A 24,579-nucleotide genomic window follows, 5' to 3' on the forward strand; every position below is an offset into this window, starting at 1 on the left:
GGGACCCCCCCCGCGTCCAGCTGTCTGTCCATTCTGTGCCCCCACCATGAGCAGCTTGGGGCTGGAGGCACTGTAGGGTTGGGAACAGGGACATCAAGGGTCTGGGGTGGGGAGGGGGCACCCTGGGCGTGGGGCTGGGGACATCGAGGGGATGGGAGCACTGTAGGTGTGGAGATGGGGGTACCACAAGGCTGGGGCATCACAGGGACAAGGAACAAGGAACAACATCTGTATGGAGATGGAGAGGGGGCATCAGTGGGGGCATTGTGGGGACAGGGCTTGGTGCACCATGGGAATGGAGATGGCAGCATGTGCAGGTACAGGGTCATCGAGGGGTGGGGGGGCAGCATGGGGCTGAGGCTGGGGGGAGCATGGGGTTGGGGGCATCACAGCGATGGGAATGGGGGCACCACAGGGCTGCAGGCAGGGATATAGAGGGGCTGGGTGCACCCTGGGAATGGAGATAGTGGCACCAAGGTGCTGGGGATGGGGACACTGAGCAGCTGGGGGCACAGCAGGGATGGAGCCGGGGGCAGCATGACCCCCATGGACTGGTGGATATCAACTCCAGTGCCTCAAGGACTGAGTGCTTTATTTGCAGCCCCTCCCCACCCAGGGGCTCTCAGCTTTTGCTGCGCTGCAGGGGCTCCTCCCAGCACCTGGCCCCCTGTTCCTGCTGTCCCATGGCACTATCCTGCTGTCACTGGGCCCTGCCCTCACTGCTGGGTGGCTGCAGGACCACCCACCTCCTTCAGCTTGCTGTCACTGTTCTCAGCCTGCTCTTGGCAGTTCAGTCTTGGCTGAGACAGGGGAGAGCAGTGGTGTTGTCCAGCACCCCCAGTGCGGGGCAGGACGGGGGGCTCTGCCACCCTCACCACCAGCAGGACAGGCACTGCCACCCTCACCACCAGTATTTGTGCTACATAGCCAAGAAGGGAGCACACTGGGCAAGGGCAAGGAACCTGCAGGCATGGGGTGATGCTCCATGGGGCAGTATATCCCAGGGATCCATGGCACAGACCCCAGGGATGCCACTGCTCTTTTCCATCCTCCAGGGTAACTTACCTGCATTGCACAAAGTTGCTGCCATCGGTCCATGTCTTGTACAGGTTCAACCTTTAAATCAGTTTGACTTGCATCTACCTGCTCCATGGTGTGCAGCCAGTCATGTTGTAAAGGCTCTTGCTTTTCAGTAGGGAGCAAAGTGGCTTCATTAAAAGTTGATGTCACATACATGTCTACTTCTCCTTGGTCCATTAGCACAACTTGGGATTTTGCCAGCTGGCTTGGAGAGATCCAGAGATGTCTCTTTAGATTCCAAACAGCCAGCATGGTACATGGGACTAGTCCAGTCAGGGGCCACCCCAAAGTGAATGCCTGGGCCTCCTGTATCATCAGCAGCCCATAAGCATGCTGACCATCCAGCTGCTTGGAAAGGATGCCACTGGCCTTTGCCAACTTCCATCAGCTGTGTCATCACCCCAGAGGCTCCCTGCTGCCTTTTGTATCATGGAGAAGGTTTAGCTGTATCTGGAAGGCTCAAAGCTGGCACTCCCATGAGCATCCTCTGCATGATGTCAAAGCTGGTTCAACATTCTCAGGTCCATTCCAGCAATTCTTCAGGGTCTTTGATGGGCAAACACAGAGGGTTGGCTTTTAGTTCAGAATCTGGGATCAATATGGGGCCAAATAGTGGCAAATCCTGCCACTAACAAAAGTCCTCTTAGTTGTCTCTTAGTCTTAGGAAGTGCAATTCAGCATATTGCTTCTTTTCTGTCTTCTCCCAGAGCTCATTGTCCTTTTGACACCTTAAAGCCAAGGTATTGGTCTTATCTTTATGCAGTTTGAGTTTTTTTCTTGAAACTTGATGCCCAGCAAGTCCCAAAAAGTTCTGCAGGCCTTATGATCACTTCCAAGCAGGTTTGTTCCTTGTCAGCTCCGATTAGGATGTCATCTACAGACTGTAAAAGAGGAACACCATTACCTTATTCCCACCGTTCCAGTTCCTTTGCCAAAATCACCAAATAAGGTGGACTTATTTTTGAATGCCTGAGGGAGCACCATCCAACAAAGCTGCACCTTTCTTCCAGTCACAGAATTCTCCCATTCACAGGCAAAGATTGTTTGGCTTTGCTCCTCTATTGGGATACAAAAGAAATCATCCTTTAAGGCCAAAACAGTAAAACAGGAGTTTGTTTCCAGCACCCAGGCTAACAAAGTGTAAGGATTTGGTACAGTTGGGTGTATATTTGTCCTTATTTGATTGCTCTTAAGCCTTGTACTAATCTGTACTCTTGAGAACGAGGCTTCTTTACCAGTAGGAAGGCACCTAAAATTCAGATTGACATTGTCTGAGTATGCTGAATTGTTAAGAGTGTGTTTATCAATGGCTCCAGACCTTTTTGTGCTTCTTTGTAGGATATTGGTTTACTCTTAACAGTTCAGCTCTCATTTCTGAACTTTCTCTCCTAGTTGGAGACAGATTTTTTGCTTTACCTGGTTTTCCTGAAGCCTGTGAGGATCACCGCATTTGAAATGGCATCTGGAATATTTTCTTTGATGTCCTCTCATAGTTTACCCATTAAAAGGCAAACCTGAGCTTTCCAGCCTGTCTCAAGTAGAATGTGAAGCTGCATGGAAATCTCAGCAAAGGTTACTTGTGCATTTAGGTTACAAAATATATTTCATTCCAGCAAGGGAAGGGGGCATTATGGTGTATATGGCCCCCTTCCCTCATCCTCAAAACCCTCCCTCACCATAACATTTACATCTTCTAACTGAGCCCTCCTGTCAACAAGTCGCATATTCAGGCCAAGGAAGGCAGGGAGAGAGGGGGATCCTTTCAGACCCCCAAACTTCCTGCCCATTCCTCTTCTTTCTCCTTCCCTAACACCATTCTGCAGTAAAGAAAGCTTTCAGTATAGCCTGCTATCCCCCCAGTAAGGTTATGAGTCAGCCTGACTGTTGCCAAAAGCTGATATATTCCTCCAGGATTTCCAACTCAACAAACCCTGAGTAGCAAAAAGGGACATGTACAAAAAGTGGCAGAGCTCTACCCCCACTGCTTGTTTTAAAGATGTCTGTATTTCTGCCTGGGGATGTCCCACAGTCTGTCCTGCAATAGGACTAAAATTCTCATTTCCCACATGTTTTTTGTTTTGCTCTGTGTCTTCTTTATCTGTTCCTACCCCAATGTTATATGGGGGGGAGGAGGATGTGTGGAAAGGAGGGGGATAACATTTGTACATCTTCCAGCTCATCCCCTTCGCAACATTACAATCCCTTGCTTTTTCTCCTTCTCCTCAACATACAGCATTATATCTCCTCCCAATTTACTCTTTTTGTGAGTATCTGGATCTCTATACAATGTCATATAAGCATCAACATAAAAAAATCCTCACCCCATTTACCAAGTCATTGACAAATCAGCATCAACTGTAAGATAATATTAAACAGCAATGACCTTTTTTCCCATCCTCCAATTAATAATGTGGCCACCGTTGACTACAAAATCTCTTAATTTTTTCTTTTGTCATTGGATCACCCCCAAATTTAGTCTAATTTTTCAGTATGCATCCTAGAGGGCTACAGGGAGGAACTGTGGATTGGCTTGTTCCCATCATTCAATTTAATAATATTTAAGTTACCCAAGTCCTTTACCCTTAGATCTGGACATTCAGTAGTTACACTGCTCCCATCCCAATGATTGATTAAGGCTCACTGCCGAGTGTCTCCTCGTGACTTATGTGGGGACTGATCCCACTGACAGGTTACACTGATAAACCTACAAGTTTCTGCAAAAGGAATTTGAAAAATGAACAACAGAGCACTTGCAAATCAAAGAGTTCCATCTCCCCTTCCACCCTTATTTCAATATCTCTGGAGCATTTCACCTTGGAGCTGCTCACTGTCATGATGCTGAGGAGGATTCAGGGGGAGTCTCCGACCAACTGGCTGGTGGATGCTGGAATCCTGTCGGGGTCAATTCTCTGTTCTCAGGGGCAGCAGGATGATCCAGCAACCTCTTATGGCCACCCCATCCAGGTCAGCAAGATGTTGTGCAAGTGGTCCCCTGGTGGGCCAGGAACTGATCCCCACCCAGGGTCAGGATACTTTTTTACTCTATGTCTTTGTTTTAAGATCCAGCACACAAATGTTTACTGCACATGTTCTGTGGGGGAAGGGACATCAAAATCTTCTTGCAGGTTAGCGGGGAGATGGGGATTTCTGATAGCTATCAATCTTAGAGCTTTGGACCACAAAGTCACAGCACTGCAGAACAAAGTGCAGGTTGGAAAAAAAAGTCAGGACTTTACAAGATGCAAAGGCAGTCACAGAAGATGTAATTACCACTTAAGCAGAGTGGTGCTATGAGCAGCGATGCACTGTAGAACAGCTGGTGGCACACACTGCTCACAAACAACGGCACAGAGATGGGAAAAGTAAGGTTTTGATTTCCCAGTCATATTCATGGGATCCTGAGGAATCTGATGGAAACATCTGCAGTGACTTCTCAGACTCCGAGATTGAGCCAGATTTAGCAGAAAGGGAGGTGGTAGAAGCACGATCCCTCACACAAATGGAGGGGGAAGAGGGATCTTGCTGGATGGAGGGGTGCATATCCCAGGCACTTGTACTCCAAAAGGGAATTTTTAGAGATCTCTCAGCAGAAGAGAGGGGAAGGCATACTGGCATGGATGTTGGGAGTTTGGGATAGCTGCACTGCAGCTGTCCACTTACTAATGGGTGAAAAAAAACTATTAAGCCCTACAGGCAGTGAAGATCAGAGATACTGGGGATGTGCTCAGTGACAAAATATCAGGGGTCCTGTTTGGCAGGGTGTTGTCAGCCCTACACTGTATCAGTGGTTGTGTGCAGCAGTTTTAGCAGCATATGCAGACACTGCCAAAGCAGTGCCATCCCTCAGGAGTTGGTGTACAAGGAAGAAGGTTTTCATTTCCTGCAGCTCACGTGCTAATTACAGGATCTAGTCTGGATGAGGCAGCAGTAACTAAAAGTGTCAAAATATGGCTTTTGAGAAGGGCACCTGTTTCACTGAAACCCTTGATTATAACCAGCAGTCATGAGTGCTACTGGTAATATAGGTGTCCTAGCAAATACCTTAGGGGAAATTTGGGCTTTAATTTCAGAACCAGTTGTGCTGGCAGTGGATGAAAATCAGGCAGCAAAACTGAAGAGTTATCTCATGATAAGGAAGCAAATGTGGAATGATCTAGTGCAAGCCAGCGTCCCATGATCAGAAATAATCAGGGTCATAACATCAAAAATGTTTCATCATTGACAAAAGTTAGTGCCTGTGCAAAAAAATTCTTTCCCCCTGTCAGGTCAAAGTGAGACACTACCTGGAAGATGCCAAAGCAGCAGAAATTGACTACAAAGAAAGTTGTTTGACAATGGACCAGAAAACAAGAAGAAGTCTCTGATGCCTGCAAAAATGCTTTGATTGAGCAAGCCCAATTATACACTTCTAGGCAAGGAAATCCTTTTGAATTGAAAGTAACAGTTCTAGGTGATAAACTCTCATGGGCATTGTGGCAGACAACTAGGCTAAAAAGTCACAATCTGTAGGATTTTGGTCCAAGGCATTACAAGGCTCTGTTATTATAACCCAATGGAAATATGAATTAAAGCCGTAATTTGGGTATTGCAAGAAACAGAAAGAATCACAGGCCAAAATAGTGAGACTTTACCCCTCCAGTATAAAACATGGTGAGGACTGAAATTCTTCCAGATGGTATCTCTCCCAAAATGTTAACCACAGGGTGAGTGCAATGGATTCTGTGCTGGGGTTGCAATTTATTAATCTGTAAGTGACCATTCCTATAACAAGCCCTGACAATGCAGTGTGGTTCTGTACTCCACGTTCTCCCCTCCTACATCCTCTGCTACCATCATATTCTCAAGTTCCTATATTTCAGGAATTTTGATGATTTCCTGTGCCTTACCAAGGGGGTTAGCATTGGAACTATGTTCTGGTGTCACACACCCAACATCAAATTGGAGTTCAATCCGAAAAAGCATAAACCACAGCCCTCCAATCTCTGTGGGCAATTGCTCCATCTCAAGTTCCCAAGCCTGGAGCAACATTATCTGGAGGAGCTGGAGCAACACTGTATGTATAACTGGGCAGAGATGACACTCCTCTTTTCCTCCCTTATCACAACCTGGCTCCTCGAGCTTTGTAGGCCACACAGCAAGCACATACCTTGAATCCATTCCTGCAGGAGCAATATGTATCAACTTGTGTGTAGGTTTCTATTGTAACTAAACTTATTATTATTCTTTCAGAGTGGGAGATTCAGGCAAAGTTTATTAGAGAAGCCCCCCCGTTGTGTCACAAGGTGTAGAAAGGATCTCCTGGTTTTCTAAACTCCTTCTCACAGAGGAGCTGAGTGTGGCTAAATCCAATCCCTGCCCCAGATTTGGTCAACAGTTTATGTCTAAAGCAGCATACAGGTGTAACTCTACCTTTATACACCTTTGTCCTGCAGGATTAAGGATGGTAAAATGAATATATATATATAAATAAAACAAATTAATTCTTAATTTGATTACAATGATAATGCTTAGAGAAAAACACCTAACTTCTAGCACAGAGCATTATTTTTGAGGCAATATTTAAGCAATTATTTTAAAGTTAGAAAAAACAATTATAAAGTAGAGATTGATGTTACTCACCCGTACCAGCAACTGTGGGCAAATCTCTTTCACTCAGCCTCAAGGCATAACCTTGAGGGGCATCCCCACTCAAGGGAAAAATCTTCACACACCCCAGGAAGGTGTGCTGGAGTCCTTGCCATGAAAAAATGGGACTAGCCTTTTATAGGATAAAGTCATTGACTGTCAGTCACATTTGTTTTTTACAGTATGTGTTGCCAGGCTTACTCAGCAAAATATGCTTTGCTGCTGAAAAAGGTGTGATCAGCTCTTTGGTTTCTCCTGCTCAACAGTTCTTCCTCTCACTTCCACATCAGACCCTGCACATCCCTGCTGTTCCTGGCTTCACTCAGGGAGCACCTGCCCTGCATATTCTCCTGAGAGTTTGGTCAAGCTGGTCTCAGCCTTGAACATTAAACCCAGCAGACCCTGCTGGCTCAATCCACCACTGAAAACTTGTGCATGAGACGAAGTTCAAGCTGCTCTATTCCCATCCTGCTGCACTCTTCAACATCACAAATGCTGTTCTGAGTTACAGAGGATGTGCTCCTTGGACAGGACTGCTGGACCAGGCAGCATGGAGGACAATACTCAGCATCTTCAGGACTTCATACATGGAATCACACAACCTCACAGTGGTGCCTGACTAACTGTGTGGTTTAATTCCCTGACAGGGGGGGTGGGATAGTTAACACAGAGCATTATATGTGTACATGTTTGTTCTTTCTTTAAGCTTTATTATGTACCTCTGTAAATTCCCCACCCCACATCACCAGCCGCAGCAGCCATGGTTTCTTGAGCAAGGGGGTGGAATGGGTTAAAAGAGGGAGACTGGCAGGAGGATTGGACGTGGCTCAGTGATCTTGCAGCTGGGAATATCAGCTGGGAATCTGGCACAGACTGAGTTTAACCATGGCAGTGCCCCCACATGGGTGCCTCTGCCTGGGGCTTGTTTGGGGATCCCCCGGTTAGTGAGGGAAGGGAAATGAATTTACTCCTTATGTTTTAGCCACGGATTTGTGGCTGTCCCAGCTGCTTGCCTGTGCCCACTCACACATTTACATTCACACTTACACAGCTACTCAGACACAGACAGGTTTAGGGCATAGATATATTTCTATGTCTCAGCTATTTTCACTTAGATGAGACCTATTTAGACAGAGACACATTTACCTATATGTATTTACACTTGTATAGAATGACTAGTCAGCCTTATTTCTATTTACACCTTTATGTGTCTATTCAGACTATGCCTGTTTACACTTCTATATATTTAGGTCATATATTAACATATTGCACAGAAAATATATTTAGACTAGAGACTTGTTTGGACTTAGATATTTACACTTACATCTATTTACACATTGGTAATTTCCAGATATCTATTTGGTATCTGTTTACAGTTACGTATAATCTCTATTTAGACTACATATATCATCTCCTTTGACTATAACACATAACAAGAGTAGATGGCTCTAGCAATTCAGGCTTCTTTCTTTTTTAAATTCCTTCATATATAACTCTAAGATGCTTTTATGTAGGTTTTTTTTTTAGTTTCATAAAATTTTTTTTTAGTTTTAATTTTTTTGTAATTTGTAATTGAATATTATTTTCAATGTGTATATAACGATGAGATATTTCTCTTTCTTTCAAACCTCTCAACACTGTTAACAGTTTAATAGTTTTTATTCCCTCTCCATGAAATTTTCATGCGTTTTTGGGCTGTGACACTTTTTGCGTGGGAGCCCCCCACGGACCCCCTCATCCTCCCCACACCTGCTCCTCCGCTGCACCACTGCCCACCCCCCACGCTGACATTCGGTTGTCCCAAAACACATCATCTCACCCCAATCTCCCAAAGAGGCACAAAACAAGGGAAAGAGCTCCCACAACTGGCAGCTCATTAGATTAACACTGCCTTAAACAGACAGACTCCCCCCTCCAGAAAAACGGGACATCGCCCCCAACATTTCCAGTCCTTGCACTGCTGCTGCACAACACAGCTGCTTCGTCAGTAAAACTGCAACTGAAGCGTAAAACTTCAAAAGAGTAAAATAAAGAACAAATCTCAGTAACTCACTTTATACTGAAGAGGGGGGTGTCTGTTTATACACACCCAGGAAAGATACTCCCATGATGTGTGAAGTGTTTGATTTTCCTTTTGCATTAAGCTGAACTGGCACAGCTGTGAACTAGTGCCATTGAATTTTCCATCTCCAAAACACCCGGTTCTACCTTGACCAGGGGTTTTTGTGCTCCACGCTTAGGAACAACTTCTGACCAGAGCTGCACTGCTCAAGAGAGATCCTGCAGCCGTCACCACCTGTGGCACCAAAGGTACCAAAAGAAACAAACCTACCCCTGTGCTCGTGAGGAATCCCCAGCCCTCAGCTCCTCCTCGCTGTGGTCCAGCTCGCCCCAAATGCTCCTCCCATTCCAAGGGCTGCCCACACAGCATCTGCAAAGCCAAAGGGAAGTGCTTAGCACAGCTGCCACATGTTTTTCTGCTCTCAAGACACCAACACAGCCAACAACCACATCACCTCCTTGGAACCTCTGATCAGTGTGTGGCTTCGCCTCTTCTTAACACAGGAGTCAGAATCTTCCAGAACACGGTTCTGTGGATGCCAGTGGAGCTGTGTAATCTCCTCTTGTCTCCAGAGAGCAATTCCATACTGACCAGAAGCACCGAGAAATGTGCTTACTGGGGAGGAATGAAGCAATTCCAGCAGATGCTCCTCCACAGAAAAAGCTCTGAGGGTCTCAGGCCCAGGCCAGGTGCTCTGTCAGTGTTTGGGGACGGGGACCAGCCTGCCCTGACTGCAGCAAACCCTGCAGAGGGGTGGGCTGGGAGGGAGAAGCCCAACCTGTGGTGATGTGGCCACAATGGCCATCAGGGATCGAATCTCTGGGTTGCTTTCCACAGTCGGCAGCTTGGAGGAGCTTTGCCCGGGGCAGCAGGGAAAGAGCAAAGAGGGTGCAGGTGGAGCTGCTGGCAAAGGCTGACAGTGGGGAGCTCCAAGGAGTGTTTGGAGTGGCACACGGAGCCAGCGAGGGGGATCTGGAGAGGTGTCCACGGGCTGTTCATGGAGGAACATGTTCCCTGAGGAAGCCCCGGGGACCCTTCTGCCACCAGAGGCAGCCGCCTCAAGACGGGCACGGGGAGCTCCCGGGGCTCCCTGGAAATGCCGGCAGGGCTGTTCTGTTGCTGCCTTTGCGCCAGGGAGGGCGGGACGCGTCACGACCCGAGGGCAGCACAAAGCTGGAGCCTGTGCGAGGGGGGGGGAGCCAAGCAGAGCGACCCCAGCGCAGGGAGGGACAGCCCGAGGGTCCGCGCCCCTCACGCCTCAGGAATCCCTGCCCGCTCCTCCGCCACCAGGGGGCAGCACAGCGCGCTCGCTCCGCGCAGGCGCGGAGTCCTCGCTGCAGGGCGAGGTCGGACTCCATTTCCCGGCGGGCCGTGGGAGGTCGCGAGGCGTGGTTTGTGTGCGTCACTTCCGGTGCGTGTGCGCTGAGCTGGCTCTGTGGCGGCGGCGGGCACGGTGAGGGCGGTCGGGCCGAGTGGGGCCGTGAGCTCGGCGGGCGGGGAGGGGCTGGGGGAGGCCGGGCCGTGGGCTCTGAGGGGCCGGGACGGACCGAGCTGCGGGCCCCTGTGCTGCGCGGAGCGGCAGGAGCAGCCCGGGCTGGACACGCTGGTGCGGCCGGAGCGGGGCAAGACTGGGGGGAAGGAAGGGGCCTCTGGCACAGGCAGCGGGTCCGGCTGGGCAGGGGGTTCCGTGACAAACCCAGGTGGGTCAGCGAGGCCAAGGGCAGGTGCTGAACGTGCACCAGGGCGACCCTGAGCATAAACACGGGCTGAGGGAGAATGGCTGGAGAACAGCCCAGAAGAGAAGGACTTGGGTGTGTGGGGTGACAAGAAGCTCAACATGACCCAGCCACGTGCACTGGGAGCCCAAAAAGCCAACGCTGTGCTGGTCTCATCCCCACAGTGTGGGCAGCACATGAGGGGGGAAATTCTGCCCCTCTGCTCTGCTGAGGTGAACCCCCCTCTGCAGAGCTGCCTCCAGCCCTGGGGCCCTCAGCACAGCAAGGACCCGGAGCTGCTGGAGCAGGTCCAGAGGAGGCCACAGAGATGCTCCAAGGGCTGGAGCCCCTCTGCTCTGGACACAGGGCTGGGAGAGCTGGGGATGTTCAGACTGGAGAAGGGAGGGCTTCATGGAGACCTCGGAGCCCCTACCACTGCCTAAAGGGGCTCCAAGAGAGCTGGAGAGGGACTTTGGACAAGGGCCTGGAGTGATTGGACAAGACTTCCCATTACCAGAGGGCAGGGTTAGATGGGATACTGGGATGAAATTCTTGGCTGTGAGGGTGGTGAGGCCCTGGCACAGGTTGCCCAGAGAAACTGTGGCTCCCCTGTTTCTGTAAGTGTTCAAGGCCAGGTTGGATGGGGCTTGGAGCAGCCTGGTCTAGTGGAAGGTGTCCCTGCCCATGGCAGGAGGTAGAACTGGATGGGCTTCACAGCCCCATCCAAGCCCAACCACCCTGTGACTGTGGAGAGTGGAGCCCCTGACCCTGAAGCAGTTTTTGCCTGTCAGAGCCCTACCAGGTGTCCTCACAGGTCCTGTTTATAATGTCTGTGGTCTCCTTGTCCTCTCAGCAGGGCAACTCCTGGGGCACTGGGTTTGGGTGAATTGGGACACCTGGCCTGGAGCAGGGATTTGTGGGGATCACGAGGCTGCTGGAGGGAGTTGGTGGTTCCTCAGTGGCTGAAAATAGGAAATAAGAACAAATGTTGGAAGTGAGGAGCTGGTGCTTTCTGAGAAGAACTAACTCGGTCATGTAAGAGAGTGCTGGAAAAGCTGCCAGGCTTCACAAGGGCAGTTAACTGTTAATTGCTAAAACTGGCGAAACCGTTAATTTCCAGAGCTTTCAGAGTTACTGGAAGAGGCTTTGTGATCCAAGAGCTTTGCCCATTGCTGAGATGTGCAGAGCCAGGAGTTGGATGTGATGATCCTTGTGGGTCCCTCTCAGCTCGGGCACGTTTGGTGATTCTGTAAAGGGCAGAGATATTGGCTTTGAAAAGGGAGGAAACTATTGACTTTTCTTCAGATCTGGGACATGGCTGTGCCAATTCTTACATCGTCCCAGGAGAAAGTTCAGAAATTTCAAACGTTCCACTGACCTGTGTTTGCAGATGAAGCTCCTGCTCCTCGCCCTGTGTGCCCTGGTTCCCGTGTCCCGCTGTGAGGATGGTGCCAGGCTCCTGGCCTCCAAATCCCTGTTGAACAGATACGCAGTGGAGGGCAAGGACTTGACTTTGCAGTACAACATCTACAACGTTGGCTCCAGGTAAGCCCTGCCCAGGCTTCGGTGTGAACCAGGAGCAAACATTCCATGTGTGGCTGCAGGGCAGGAGGTGATTTCTGAGCTCCGTGATCTGCTGGTGCCTTTGCTCCCTTGAACTCTGAGCTTTCCAGCAGTGCCTAAAGGATTGACCCTGCAATTTGCCTTTTCCTTCCTCTTCCCTGGTCCCTGCTTTCCCCACGTGCTCAAGCTGTCAGTCCAGCATGGACATGTAGCTCCTGTGGTGTTCTGGGACACTGCTCCCCGTGCACACAGCTCTCTTGACTTGCTTTGTGGGCTCTTTTGCACATTGGACTCCTACAATATTAATGAGATACTGTAACTTTGTAGGTGGGATTTGTTTATTATTTAGGCCAAAGCATGTGTCTGTGGGATGGTATCTATCTGCCAAATTCTGTTATAGAAAAACCAATGTGTTTCCTGTCTTTGTGGCTGCTTCTCTCAGCTGTGCCTTCCTCTCTCTGCAGTCTCCCCATAAGACACCTCAGCTCTCCTCACCTTATTGTGTTGGAGACTTTTCCTCTTTCACAAATCAGTTCTTCCGTTGGGTCAGGAGGGAACTGTCAGCCTGCTTTGCTGTAGATCCCGTGAGCAGATGCCAAGTCTTAAGATTCTGTTCTTATCCCTGCCTTTGTTGTGTCCAGCGCTGCCCTGGATGTGGAACTGTCGGATGATTCCTTCCCCCCAGAGGATTTTGGCATCGTCTCTGGCATGCTCAACGTCAAGTGGGACAGGATCGCTCCGTATCTTTTTAATGGTTTGAAATGTTCTTCCCCCTGAGCATCCTGCAGCTTCTTCCTGTCTTCATGCCCTTTCCCAGAAATTCCCACATGCCAGAGCCTGGACAGGGTGCCCAATCCAAACACCTGCTCTTTTGGATGGTGCTGTGTAAAAATAAAGCTCCCTGCAGACAGGAACAGGTCCCTGAGTTCCTCTGCCTGGGGAGGAGCAGCTGGGTCAGCCTGGGGGGATCAGGCTGTGACCTTAAGCATTCTGTGACCATAAACATTCATAAACAGCAGCACTGCCTTTTCCACCTGTGTTTTCTCCCTGTAACGAAACCCAACCATTCCCCTTAACGCCCGGCTCCCAGAGCGAGTAACGTGTCCCACACTGTGGTTCTGAGGCCTCTCAAAGCTGGGTACTTCAACTTCACCTCTGCCACCATCACGTACCTGGCACAGGAGGGAGGACAGGTCGTGGTAAGTGGAGGATTTAGAGGAGCCCTGCAGATCCCCCTGACCCTGCTCTTGCAGCTGCGGGGTCGGGGCGCTGTCCCTGAGCCCTCACCCTGCCCAGCTCTGCCCCAAGAAGGAGAGTGGTCAAGCCTGTCTCTTCCCTGCCTTTTCCAGGTTGGTTTCACCAGTGCTCCCGGGCAGGGAGGAATCTTGGCTCAGCGGGACTTTGACAGGAGGTTCTCCCCTCACTTTGTAAGTGCCTTTCAGCTGACAGTGGAAATGGCTCTGCAGCAGCTGCAGCCCAGCAGTGGCTTCCTGCTGCACGTGGTGCGTGTGGTTTGTCCTGCAGTCACCTGGAGAGCTCCAGGGGCATTGCAGTTAATCCCTGTCCGTTCTCCACAGGAGTCTCACAGAGGCAGCCAAGAGTTTCCATCCCAGCTCCCTCTGTGGAGGAACTGCACTGTGGGGTTTGAGCCAGAAAACTGGGGAGTAGAATCTTAGAACCTCCTAGGTTGGGAGGGACCTACAAGGATCCTGGAGTCCAACTCCTGGCCCTGCACAGGACAACCCAGCGATCCCATCAAGTGCCTGAGAGCGTTATCCAAACCCCTTGAGCTCTGTCAGGCTTGGTGCTGTAACTCCTTCCCTGGGGAGCCTATTCCAGTGCCCAAACACCCTCTGGGGGAAGAACTTTTTCTAATATCCAGCCTAACCCTCCCCTGACACAGCTCCATGCTGTTCCCTCAGGTCCTGTCCCTGGTCACACAGAGCAGAGATTAGTGCTGCCCCTTGTGAGGAACCTGCAGGCGAGGTCTCCCCTCAGTGTCCTCCTCTGGCCTCACTGCTCTAAGACTCCTCTGGACTTGACTTGTTTTGACTTTTCTCCAACCATTTCTCCCTCTAGTTGGATTGGGCAGCATTTGGTGTGATGACCCTACCCTCCATCGGGATTCCCCTGCTGCTGTGGTACTCGAGCAAGAGGAAGTATGACACCCCCAAGACCAAAAAGAACTGAGTGGAGAAAAATGCCACCAGCACCCCAAGGCTCAGGAAAGGACAGTCATGACCCCACCAAAGCCGTGGGTGCTTTTGGGTTGCACCATCCTCTGCCAGGCATTGCCTGGGCTGTGCTTCGACCCTCCCGGCAAAGGGACTTGATCGCTGTGATTGGGTGTCTTCTGGGTTTTTAAAAAAAAGAAACAAACCAGTAAAAAACCCAAAAAAAGTCCCAAAATGCTTTGTTAACCCCTTTCAAGCAGGAATCGGCCCTACTTCTCTGCAGCCGCAGTGATACGAGTGTGGAAGTGCCCAGAGGGTCTGTCTGTGGGGCTCTGCCCCCTGTGCTCCCTCCCAGCCCCCACTTGCCCTGCTGCATCTTCTCCAGTGTCCTGTCTTGGGGCCCCTCTGTTGCTGCGTGCCCTGTGGGAAGGAGCTTGCTCTGGTGCACCACAGACCTGTTTCGATAGAGGATGTCAGAGCTGCAGCTCTACTCCAAGGGGTGGTACTGGAGGCCCTGTCAAAGCTGTTCTCTGTCCCACCAGCTTGCCCAGGGCCATGTAAAGAGATGTGGGAGGACGGCAAGGAGGAGGATTTTAAATTCCTCAAGAATGAGGCGCAGGGATCCCCAGACTGCCCCTTCCTGCACTGGGGATGCTCTGCTTAACTCAACCCCGCCCCAGACAGTCTCCAGCATCTGGGTGCCCAGAGATTAGAACACTTCCCGACCTCACTGGTGCAAAGGCAGTAACAAAACAAACCTGCCAGCATTTCCAGGGAGCTCCGAGAGCTCTCCTGTGCCCGTGTTTTCAGGCAGCTGCCTCTGTGCACATACTGCTCCATGAACAGCCCGTGGGCACCTCCAGGGCCCCCTGGCTGGCTCCATGTGCCACCCCAATGCCCTCTCGTCCTAGAGCTCCGAATTCTGAGCCGTTGCCAAAAGCTGTCCCCGCGCCCCCCTCACGCCCCCTCCGCCCCTCGGTTCGTGGGGGCGACACTGAAGAACCGGCCGGGACACAAAATGGCTGCCGCGGTGTGGGGAGGGGCAGCCCCTGGCCGTGAGGGGACACCGGAGCCAGGGCGGGGCCGCATCAGGACCCGCCGCTCCCCTGGGACCACTCTGTGGGGGGATGAAGGGGTTGTTGAGGACTTCGGGTGCCAGAGCGAGCTTGGCCGTTCTGTATGAGGTGTTCGGTGTGAGGGAGCACCGCCGCGCACCGGTGCGCACACTGCGCATGCGCAGCCCCGTCCCGCCCCGCGGGTGTCACTCCCCAGCCGCAGGCCGGTGGGCGTTCCCGGGGTGAGGCGGTGCCGCTCCTGATTGGCCTTCGGGCGCGCGCCCGTGCCGCGATTGGCCGGCGAGGAGCGCGGGGCGGGGCGCGCTGCGGCGGCCCCGTGAGGCGGCGGGTCCGGGGCTCCAGAAGCTTCCGCCGCTCTCCGCCCGCCGCGATGATGGGCCCGCGCCCCGTCCTCGTCCTCAGTGAGTGCCGCCTCCCCGGCCCGGCCCCCCCCGGCGAGGTCCCAGGGTGGAGGGTGAGGGGAGGGCAGCGCCGCGCCCCCGCCCCGCATTGCCAATCGGCCGCCCCGCCGCCATGTTGGGTCCCCTCATGGCCAGGCGCTCCCTCACGGAGCGCGGCCCAGCCGGGCCCGCTCTGCTTCCGGGGGTCCGCTGGGCACCGCTGCCGCCACCGGCGAGTCAGAGCTGCCTCTGGTAGCCCCCTGCCCACAGCTTCGGCTTGGCCGCTCTGTGCGCCCCGCGCGGGAGATCTCGGGCCCCCGCTGGTGTCAGGCCTTTCCCGGCAGCTCTCCGATTCTCTGTCCCGTTTTTTCTCGGGCCTTTTCAGCACGTTTCTTTGTGCTACCCCGTTTGAACCCCCCTGTGAACCCTAGGTCTCAGACCCCCAGCATTGGAAGCTTATGGAGCTGCTCCAGCGAGTCCAGAGATGTTCTGAGGGCTGGAGCCACTCTGCTCTGGAGTCGAGGTGGGGGTGTTAACCTGGAGAGGGGAAGGCTCCAAGGAGATCTTAGAGCTCCTTCCAGTGCCTAGGGGAGCTCCAGGAGAGCTGGAGAGGGACTTGGGGCAAGGGAGAATGGCTTCCCGTTGCTGGAGGATAGGGTTAAATGGGATATTGGGAAGAAATTCTTCCCTGGGCAACCCAAACCATTTTATGATTTTCTCACCACCCTCCAACACAAGGATTTCTTTCTCCTTGGGTATTGCATTCCCATCTCTCCATCCATTCCATTCCATTCCCTATTAACCTAGCAGGCAGGCTGTTGGAGCCCAGGGCCCCTTTTGTTCTATCTTACACCTCCATGTGGATGCACCTACTCTCGAGTAAATCTGTGCATACCTGGGCCAGACTTGCAATAGCAGAAGAGCAGCCTTGAGCCTAAGGATGCTCTGGGGCAGAGCCTGTTGACAGCTGGTCCCCAGCTGTGACTGTGAGCCTGTGGCACCCCAGGGGCTGCTCACCCTCATGTGCCAAAGGCAGCACAGACGGATTAACTTCATATTCACCCGGTTCTTTGAACTGTGCCTGAGCTTCTGTAACTTTTTGTGACTGAACAGTGCTGTGCAGCAGCACCTTCTCGGTCATGTGGGATCAGGCAGATCCTAGTGAGTCCCTGCAGTTTGATTTTTCTGGGGCAAGAGGTTTCTGTTTCAGGGTTGCAAAGCTTCGTCTCATTTAGGATGCTCACAAGAAATTCTGTTATAATAGGGAGCGTTTTTCACTGACACTCTTTTGTCAGTGTGTTCCTCATAATGACTGCAGTATTTATAATGTAAACTCTGAATTTAGAACTGGTCACATGTCAAATGTGTGTGGCTGAGAGGTGTGGCTGTATCCTTGCTGTATTGTACTTCATTGCACTTGATTAAATTCATTTTTTCTGTGTGCATTAGGTCAGAACACAAAACGTGAGTCTGGAAGAAAAGTCCAGACAGGAAACATCACTGCTGCGAAGGTACCAAATTCTCCTATCAGGCTGTTTTGATTATCCTTTTTTTTCCTCCATGTGTGTGTATATTTCTGAGGCAAAGCTGGATCTGAAGCATATTTTCTCTATTGTATATGAACCCAGAATAGAAGAAGCTACATAGGAAATAATTTTCTGTGTTGACAGAAGATATTTTTATACTGTTACATAAAAATTCTGTATAAAAAATAAACCACCTGCACTGTTCATGTAAGGGGTGCCCTATAATAATAATACTTGCCTGTATTACTTCATTACTTCATTAATTCATTACTTCATTTCTTCGGTTTCCTCTAGACCATTGCTGACATCATCCGAACATGTTTAGGACCAAGAGCTATGATGAAGGTGAGAACCTGTGCTGTTTTGTCCCACGTGGGGTGTTTCCAGGCAGCTGCATCACCGGAGTTGCAGCACAAGTGTTTGTTTTCTTGTGGTTGCAGATGCTTTTGGACCCCATGGGTGGCATTGTGATGACCAACGATGGCAATGCTATTCTTAGAGAAGTAAGTTTCTCCTGAAGGATTGTCTCACTTAACACGTGAGTCAGAATATTCTGGAGTCTTGGGTGCCAGTAGAGCTGTATGATCTCATCTGTCCTGAGAGCCAGCAAGTACTAGTGAGCTCCACCAAGAAAGGTGCTCACTGGGGAGGAATGAAACATTTCCAGCAAATGCCCTTGTTCCGCAGAAATGGAGGTTTGATCCTGGGATGGGAAGTTTTCATGGAGTTTTTATAAGACTGATGTAAATGCTTTGGTAATTGTAGCTATAATCAGTTGCATCAAGACCTTCTGAGTAGACAGTGATGTTCACAATGCCACATAACGATACCAAGAAATTTTTGTTGTCTCTCTGGTGCAAGTGCTGTTAAAAGAACATCAAAAAACTCTAATGCCTGAAAAACTGTGAGAGACACAACATTGTCAAATACAAGGGCTTGGTTTTGGTCAGAAAAGAAGGAAGAACTTTGCTGTGTTTTTGCAGAATGCCTTTAGCTGTATGAAAGGTGTGATATTCGTTCCATTGAGCAAGGCAAGATGTTTGTACTTTAGTATTCTGGAACAAATCCATACCCCTTGCTTCTGCACAGATCCAAGTCCAGCATCCAGCTGCAAAATCAATGATAGAGATCAGCCGCACGCAGGATGAAGAAGTTGGAGATGGGACCACATCTGTCATTATCCTTGGTAAGGAGACTGACTCAGACACAGTTTGTATAGAGGCTGGAGTTGGCCCTCTTTGCTCATCAGGGCCCATAATGAGTTATTTACCAACCTTAAAATGGAAATTTTTTTTTTTACTGTGCAAGAGCATGCTTTGTTCATGAGACCCTTAGGTGATCAGCTCCTTGCTTTGATCACCTTTCCCTGGAATAAGTACTGTTAAGGGTAAAGAAAGGTATAGGTGGTGCTAGAGCTCCTTGCATGGATAGAAGATACATTTTGTCTGGTATGCTGCTCTTCTGTCTTGAGTGGCGATTATCCTCCTAATTTATATGAGGGATTTTGATTTATTTTTTAATTTTTTTTTAGCCGGAGAGATGCTCTCTGTTGCTGAACACTTTCTTGAACAGCAGATGCACCCAACTGTGATCATCTGGGCTTATCGTAAGGCTCTGGATGACATGATCAGTATTCTGAAGAAAATTGGGTAAGTATGGGCTGGTGGGAGTTAGAAACGGGGGATGTGGGCTTTCTGTACTGCTTCAAGCTGCTGCTTCAGCCAGTTATGTTAGAATATAACTTAACTGGAGAGGGACTCAAAGGGACAAATAGCTTGGAGTAATACTCAGTTTGCTCTTTGGTTTTTCCTTGTCCCAGCACTCCAGTGGATGTGAACAACAAAGAAATGATGCTTAAAATAATAAAGAGTGCGATAAACACCAAGGCAATAAACCGCTGGTCTGACTTGGCCTGTAGCATCGCTCTTGAGGCCGTTAAGACCGTGGAATTTGAAGAGAATGGCAGAAGGGAAATTGATATTAAAAAATATGCAAAAGTAGAAAAGGTGAGTGTGTCCTGCTGTTTCTTATCTCTCTGTGCCCTTTTCTTGTTCTGAACTAGCTGACTGTAGGGTGCAGTGGGAAGAATTTTCTGTTACCTCTCTGCAGTCTGCAGACATAACCACCCTCAAAGATATTTCAGTCAGTGCTGTTGGTCTTGCTGGTTTACACCGCAAACAGGGGCTGTTATTTCAACCCTTTTGGAATGTTTGTCAGAAAGATAATTTCAGTTGCATTTGGAAGATGGAAAAACGTGTTGCCAGGCAGTAGGATGTGAAAAGTTTCTTAAGCTCTTCCACAGCTTCCCACTTGAAATCTAAGTCAACATGCTCTTAAAATTAAACTTTGTATCATGACCTGGATGCGCTATGATTACCCGGGAGAGGTTTTCCCTTTTCTGTACATGGGACAGACAGTTTCAGGAGAAACTACAGGTTTTTGTAGACTAAACTGGCTCTTCTCATTTCCCCCCTTCCTTGTGTCTGTCAGATTCCAGGTGGTTTTAGTGAAGACTCGTGTGTTTTGCGTGGAATCATGGTGAATAAAGATGTGACCCATCCCAGAATGCGTCGCCTTATTAAGAATCCACGCATTGTCCTTCTGGATTGTTCCCTAGAGTACAAGAAAGGAGAGAGCCAGGTAAAGTGGGTCCTGTTGGAGGTGTCCACCATTCTTGATTTAGGACATGTAAAGTGAACAAATGCAGATGGCTTGTTAAAAGCATGAGTGGTGAAAGGCTTTCTGTGTTGTGCCTCTCAGAGGCCTTCTGCACACATGGGCTAATTCTGCCGTGGAGTCCAGAAAAACAGGAGTGAGGCCCCAGCGCTTTGACTCACTGAAGCAGCTACAGCAGTTTGTGTATCTATGTGCTGGTAAAGAGCCAAAGAAATATTTCTGAGCTTGAATTAATGCTAAGGCTCAGCTGACACGATGTCACAGTTTATTTGATCTGTGGTGTTCACCCCTGACTCTTTCCCTGGCGATACTGGAGGAGTTTGGTTGTTTGACCTGGGGGATGTGTGTCAAACATGGTGAAGCGTTGGGATGAACACACTGAGCTGTTTACGTGTCTTTTGTGCAGACTGACATTGAAATTACGCGGGAGGAAGACTTTGCCCGCATTCTGCAGATGGAGGAGGAGTACATTCAGCAGATGTGTGAGGATCTGATAAGAGTCAAGCCAGATCTGGTCATCACGGAAAAAGGAGTTTCTGGTAACAGCACACATGATCTTTGTGTTGCATTCATCTCAGTGAGGTTCATAGTGTTAAATTCACGGTTCAGAAACTTGAAAAAAAAACAACAATAGCAAACTAACACAACTCACAACTCCCCCCAAAACTGGTGTGGAACCTGGTTTTGGTTTGTATTTTAGCTTTCTAACACATAGTTGTACGCTCTGGGTATTGAAGTTGGTCCTCGATGTTGCCGTGTGAACTTGGACTCTTACAATAATATTTTGCTTTTCCAGCATTTGGGAAAGATACCAAAATATAAGTGAGGCTGAGTCTTAAAACTCTTGAGAGATGTGCTGCCATTTTGCTTTGCAGCCTGGTTTAAGAAGCTACGTTTAGGGTTTTTTCCATAATCCTTTTTGCTTTAAAGAGTGGAACTAGAATAGCTGAATTGATCACTGATAAACACATAAAATTTGTCATAACACCACTGATTCACCACTAAATTTGCACAAACCTCGTTTCAGACCTGGCCCAACATTACCTGATGAGAGCCAACATTACTGCCATCCGCAGGGTGCGGAAGACTGACAACAACCGGATCGCCAGGTAAGTGCTGGCTCCTGGCTGGAACCTGTTCCTGCTGTGCATGGCATGGGGGTGTTCTGAGCTCACTCCTTCTCCCCAGTGAGTGTCTGATGTAATGTTTTGGTGTGCCAGGGCCTGCGGAGCTCGCATTGTCAGTCGCACAGATGAGCTCCGGGAGGAGGATGTGGGAACTGGTGCCAGGCTCTTTGAAGTGAAAAAAATAGGAGATGAGTATTTTGCCTTCATCACTGATTGCAAAGACCCCAAGGCTTGCACTATCATCCTGCGGGGAGCAAGCAAGGAGATCTTAGCGGTAAGTGTGAGGAGAGTAAGCATGGGCTGCTTCACCTCCTGTCCCAGCCACCTTTGTGATGTCAGTAAGTCATGGCCAGAAGCATGGCCATGGGGGCTGAGCTTTCAGCTGGTGGGGTGCTCCAGTTAATAATGAGAGGGGCAGAGAGCTGGGGAAGGGCCTGGAGTGCAAGGAACAGCTGAGGGAGCTGGGGGGTCCCAACAGGGACCTCTGAGTCTCTCTACTGCTACCTGACGGGAGGTTGTAGCCTGGTGGGAGTCAAGCTCTTCACCCTGGTAGCAAGTGACAGAACAAGAGGAATGGCCTCAGGTTGCACCAGAGATTGGATATTAGGGAAAACTTCTTAATGGAAAGTGTTGTCAGGCACTGGCACAGGCTGCCCAGGGCAGTGGTGGAGTCCCCATTCCTGGAGGGTTTTAATGGCCATGTGGATGTGGCACCTGGGGACATGGGTTAGTGGTGGCCTTGGCAGTGCTGAGGGGATGGTTGGACTCTGATCTTAGAGGGCTTTTCTAACTTGAGCAATCCCGTGATCTGTGCCTGTTGCAGGAGGTGGAGCGCAACCTGCAGGATGCCATGCAGGTGTGCCGGAACGTCCTCATGGACCCGCAGCTGGTGCCTGGCGGGGGAGCCACCGAAATGGCCGTGTCCCATGCGCTGACCGAGAGGTCCAAGGGCATGACAGGTGTGGAGCAGTGGCCCTACCGTGCAGTGGCCCAGGCTCTGGAGGTCATTCCCCGGACACTGATCCAGAACTGTGGCGCCAGTACCATCCGTGTTCTGACCTCACTCAGGGTAAGGCACCAGGGGGGAGTCAGCTCCTTCCCGCTCTGCCCAGCCCCAGGAATCAGTCACCCTTCACAGCAGTGCCCTTGTCAGGCTGCCAGTAACATTCTTGTACGAACTCCCAAACTGAGAATATTCTAATGGCCTGTTACTGTTTCATGAGCCCATGGTCAGTGGGAGTTTCTAGAGGGGAATTTGTTGTCTCACCCCACACCTGTCTTTCTGCTTCCAGGCCAAGCACACCCAGGAAGGCAGCCAGACATGGGGGGTGAATGGGGAGACTGGAGCCCTGGTTGACATGAAGGAGCTGGGGATCTGGGAGCCCTTGGCTGTCAAACTGCAGACCTACAAAACAGCTGTGGAGGTAAGGAGAGGTGGGAACTCCAGAGCCTCTGTGGCATATCCCTTGGGAGAGAAGTACATCCCTCCCTGTGCACTGGGGTGTTTGGGTGGGTGTCAGACACCCAGAATGGGCTGTGCAGGTGTCTGAGCTGGCTGCTGTCAAAGGTGAGATGATGAGGGATGTGGGAGCCCAGACTCTGGCTTTCCCAAAACTTGGTTTTTGATCCTGTGCCTAAAATTCAGCATAATCCATCCCACCTTTTCCTCCAAATGGTTCTCACGTGAACAGGCTGCTCCCAGGACCAGACAGAGCTGCACCTGAGCAATCCCATGCCAGCAGCATGCTGGAATTGTCAGTGCCTTGGGAAGCTTCATGCCGGCTGGGGCTGCTGTGTGTCAGTTGCTCCCCTCATTACAGATCCTACCATTCTCTCACTGGTGTTGGATCAAAGGCTGTTTCTCGAAGGGACAATGGGTCTGTTCTCTGTCAGTCAATGAGAAAAGATGGGTGCCTTTGTTTCCATGGTGGGGGTAAAGCAGCCCCTTGCTGCTCTCATGTGCCTGCAAGGCACAGTGCCCCTTCTCCTGTGCTGAAAGAACCATAGGTTGGGGGTTGCATGGCGTGGGAACTGGGCTGGCTGGGTTTTGTTTGTTGTGCTGAGCTCCTGACGAGCCCTGGGTGTGGGGTGTTTCCTGCAGACTGCAGTTCTCCTCCTCCGTATTGATGACATCGTGTCGGGGCACAAAAAGAAGGGTGACAACCAAAGCAAGCAGCCCGCGGCGCCCGAGGCAGCCCAGGAGTGAGAGGCTGAGTGTCCACCGGGGAAAACCAGCCTTGACCTTGACACAGGGATGAGCTCAGTGCAGTGACCCAGTGCTGAGGCTGAGCTGGGGAAAGTTTGTCTGAAGTCTGGGAGGGATGGAGAAAACCCTGGACATGGGGAGAGGTCTGTTGCTGTTGGTGTCTCTGCACTGGGGGATACTGCTCCTGGGGTGAGGGTTCCAGACCGAAACTTCTCCTCTTTGCCCCAAAATAAACACGTTGTTTCAGTCTCTGTGTGTTTAATGCCCATGGAGGAGGAGGGGGGTTGTGAGCAAGTGGGTCTGTGACAACCCCAGGAGGTTCAGTGAGGTCCAGGGCAGGTGTTCAACCTGCTTCCAGGCAACCCCAAGCACAAACACAGGCCCAGGGAGGACTTGGGGGTGTGGGTTGACAAGAAGCTCAACATGACTCAGCCACGTGCACTGGGAGCCCAGAAAGGCAACACTGGGCCGGGCTCATCCCCAGCACTGTGGGCAGCACATGAGGGGGGAAATTCTGCCCCTCTGCTCTGCTGAGACTCCACCTGCAGTGCTGCCTCCAGTGCTGGGCCCCCCAGCACAGGGAGGATGTGCAAGGAGGAGCAAGTCCAGAGAATGAGATATGGGGGAAAAATTCCTTCCTGTTGTGGTGAGGCACCAGCACAGGTTGCCCAGAGAAGCTGTGGATGCCCCATCTCTGGGAAGTGATCAAGGCAAGGTGAGACAACGCTTGGAGCAACCTGGTGTAGTGGAAGGGGTTTGGGTTTGGACCTAGATGGTCTTTAAGGTCCCTTCCAACCTCAAGCAGTCTTGTTCTGTGATTCCTTTTACCACTCCAGTCCTGTGACAGCCCATGGAAGCAGCAAATCCCCTTCTGTGAGCTTGGCTGGAGCAGTTTCCAGCTCCATGCACACCACGGGCAATGTGGCTTTGGGAGCACAGTGGTCAAAGCAAGGCAGCTTCTGTCATGCTATTACTTTTATTACAAAACCCTCAGTACCTCAACACCCCTCAACCCTGCACAGAGCAACCAGGAAGAACAGCCACAATGCAGTTGCAGCAGGACGCTGTGCCCTTGGAATGTGGTCAAGCAGCAGTGCCCTGTTTGCAAGGATATTGGTGGTGGACTGAGAGGGGGTGTGTCATGCTGGTTTTGGTGTTGAATTATGCTAAAACCAGTCTTAAATTATCCCAAAGTTAACATGCTAAAAGTGAAGCAAGGATTTGGCAGATATGATAAAGTATCATTATCTAAAAATGCTAAGCTGTCACAGTTGGGCCAGAGCTCGACAGTCAAATCACTTCATACTATAAAGGTCCAGCCCACTTTCATAGGGCAAGTTCTTCTAACATAAACCTTTCTTGGGGCATG

At 50.5% G+C, this 24,579-nt stretch overlaps 2 protein-coding genes across 2 annotated transcripts; both read left to right on the top strand.

Moving 5' to 3' along the window:
* The first annotated feature begins 10,145 nt into the window (after positions 1 to 10,145).
* Positions 10,146 to 14,454, top strand: SSR2 (signal sequence receptor subunit 2). Its single transcript, XM_050327989.1, has 6 exons — positions 10,146 to 10,220; positions 11,873 to 12,027; positions 12,687 to 12,785; positions 13,136 to 13,244; positions 13,395 to 13,472; positions 14,125 to 14,454. The coding sequence occupies exons 2-6, from the start codon at positions 11,873 to 11,875 to the stop codon at positions 14,233 to 14,235; spliced, it is 552 nt and encodes a 183-aa protein (XP_050183946.1). The 5' UTR covers positions 10,146 to 10,220; the 3' UTR covers positions 14,236 to 14,454.
* A 1,118-nt stretch (positions 14,455 to 15,572) lies between these two features.
* Positions 15,573 to 23,459, top strand: CCT3 (chaperonin containing TCP1 subunit 3). The gene is made up of 14 exons (XM_050327936.1): positions 15,573 to 15,696; positions 17,125 to 17,186; positions 17,496 to 17,546; positions 17,642 to 17,704; positions 18,291 to 18,387; positions 18,733 to 18,850; positions 19,021 to 19,207; positions 19,692 to 19,841; positions 20,284 to 20,416; positions 20,905 to 20,986; positions 21,098 to 21,278; positions 21,828 to 22,073; positions 22,297 to 22,428; positions 23,106 to 23,459. Exons 1-14 carry the CDS (start codon positions 15,666 to 15,668, stop codon positions 23,208 to 23,210), a joined length of 1,638 nt encoding a protein of 545 aa, XP_050183893.1. The 5' UTR covers positions 15,573 to 15,665; the 3' UTR covers positions 23,211 to 23,459.
* Positions 23,460 to 24,579: the final 1,120 nt, after the last annotated feature.

The sequence above is a fragment of the Myiozetetes cayanensis genome, unplaced genomic scaffold (genome assembly GCF_022539395.1).
Source record: "Myiozetetes cayanensis isolate MyiCay16 unplaced genomic scaffold, myiCay2020 scf35, whole genome shotgun sequence".
NCBI classification, from domain to species: Eukaryota; Metazoa; Chordata; class Aves; order Passeriformes; family Tyrannidae; genus Myiozetetes; species Myiozetetes cayanensis.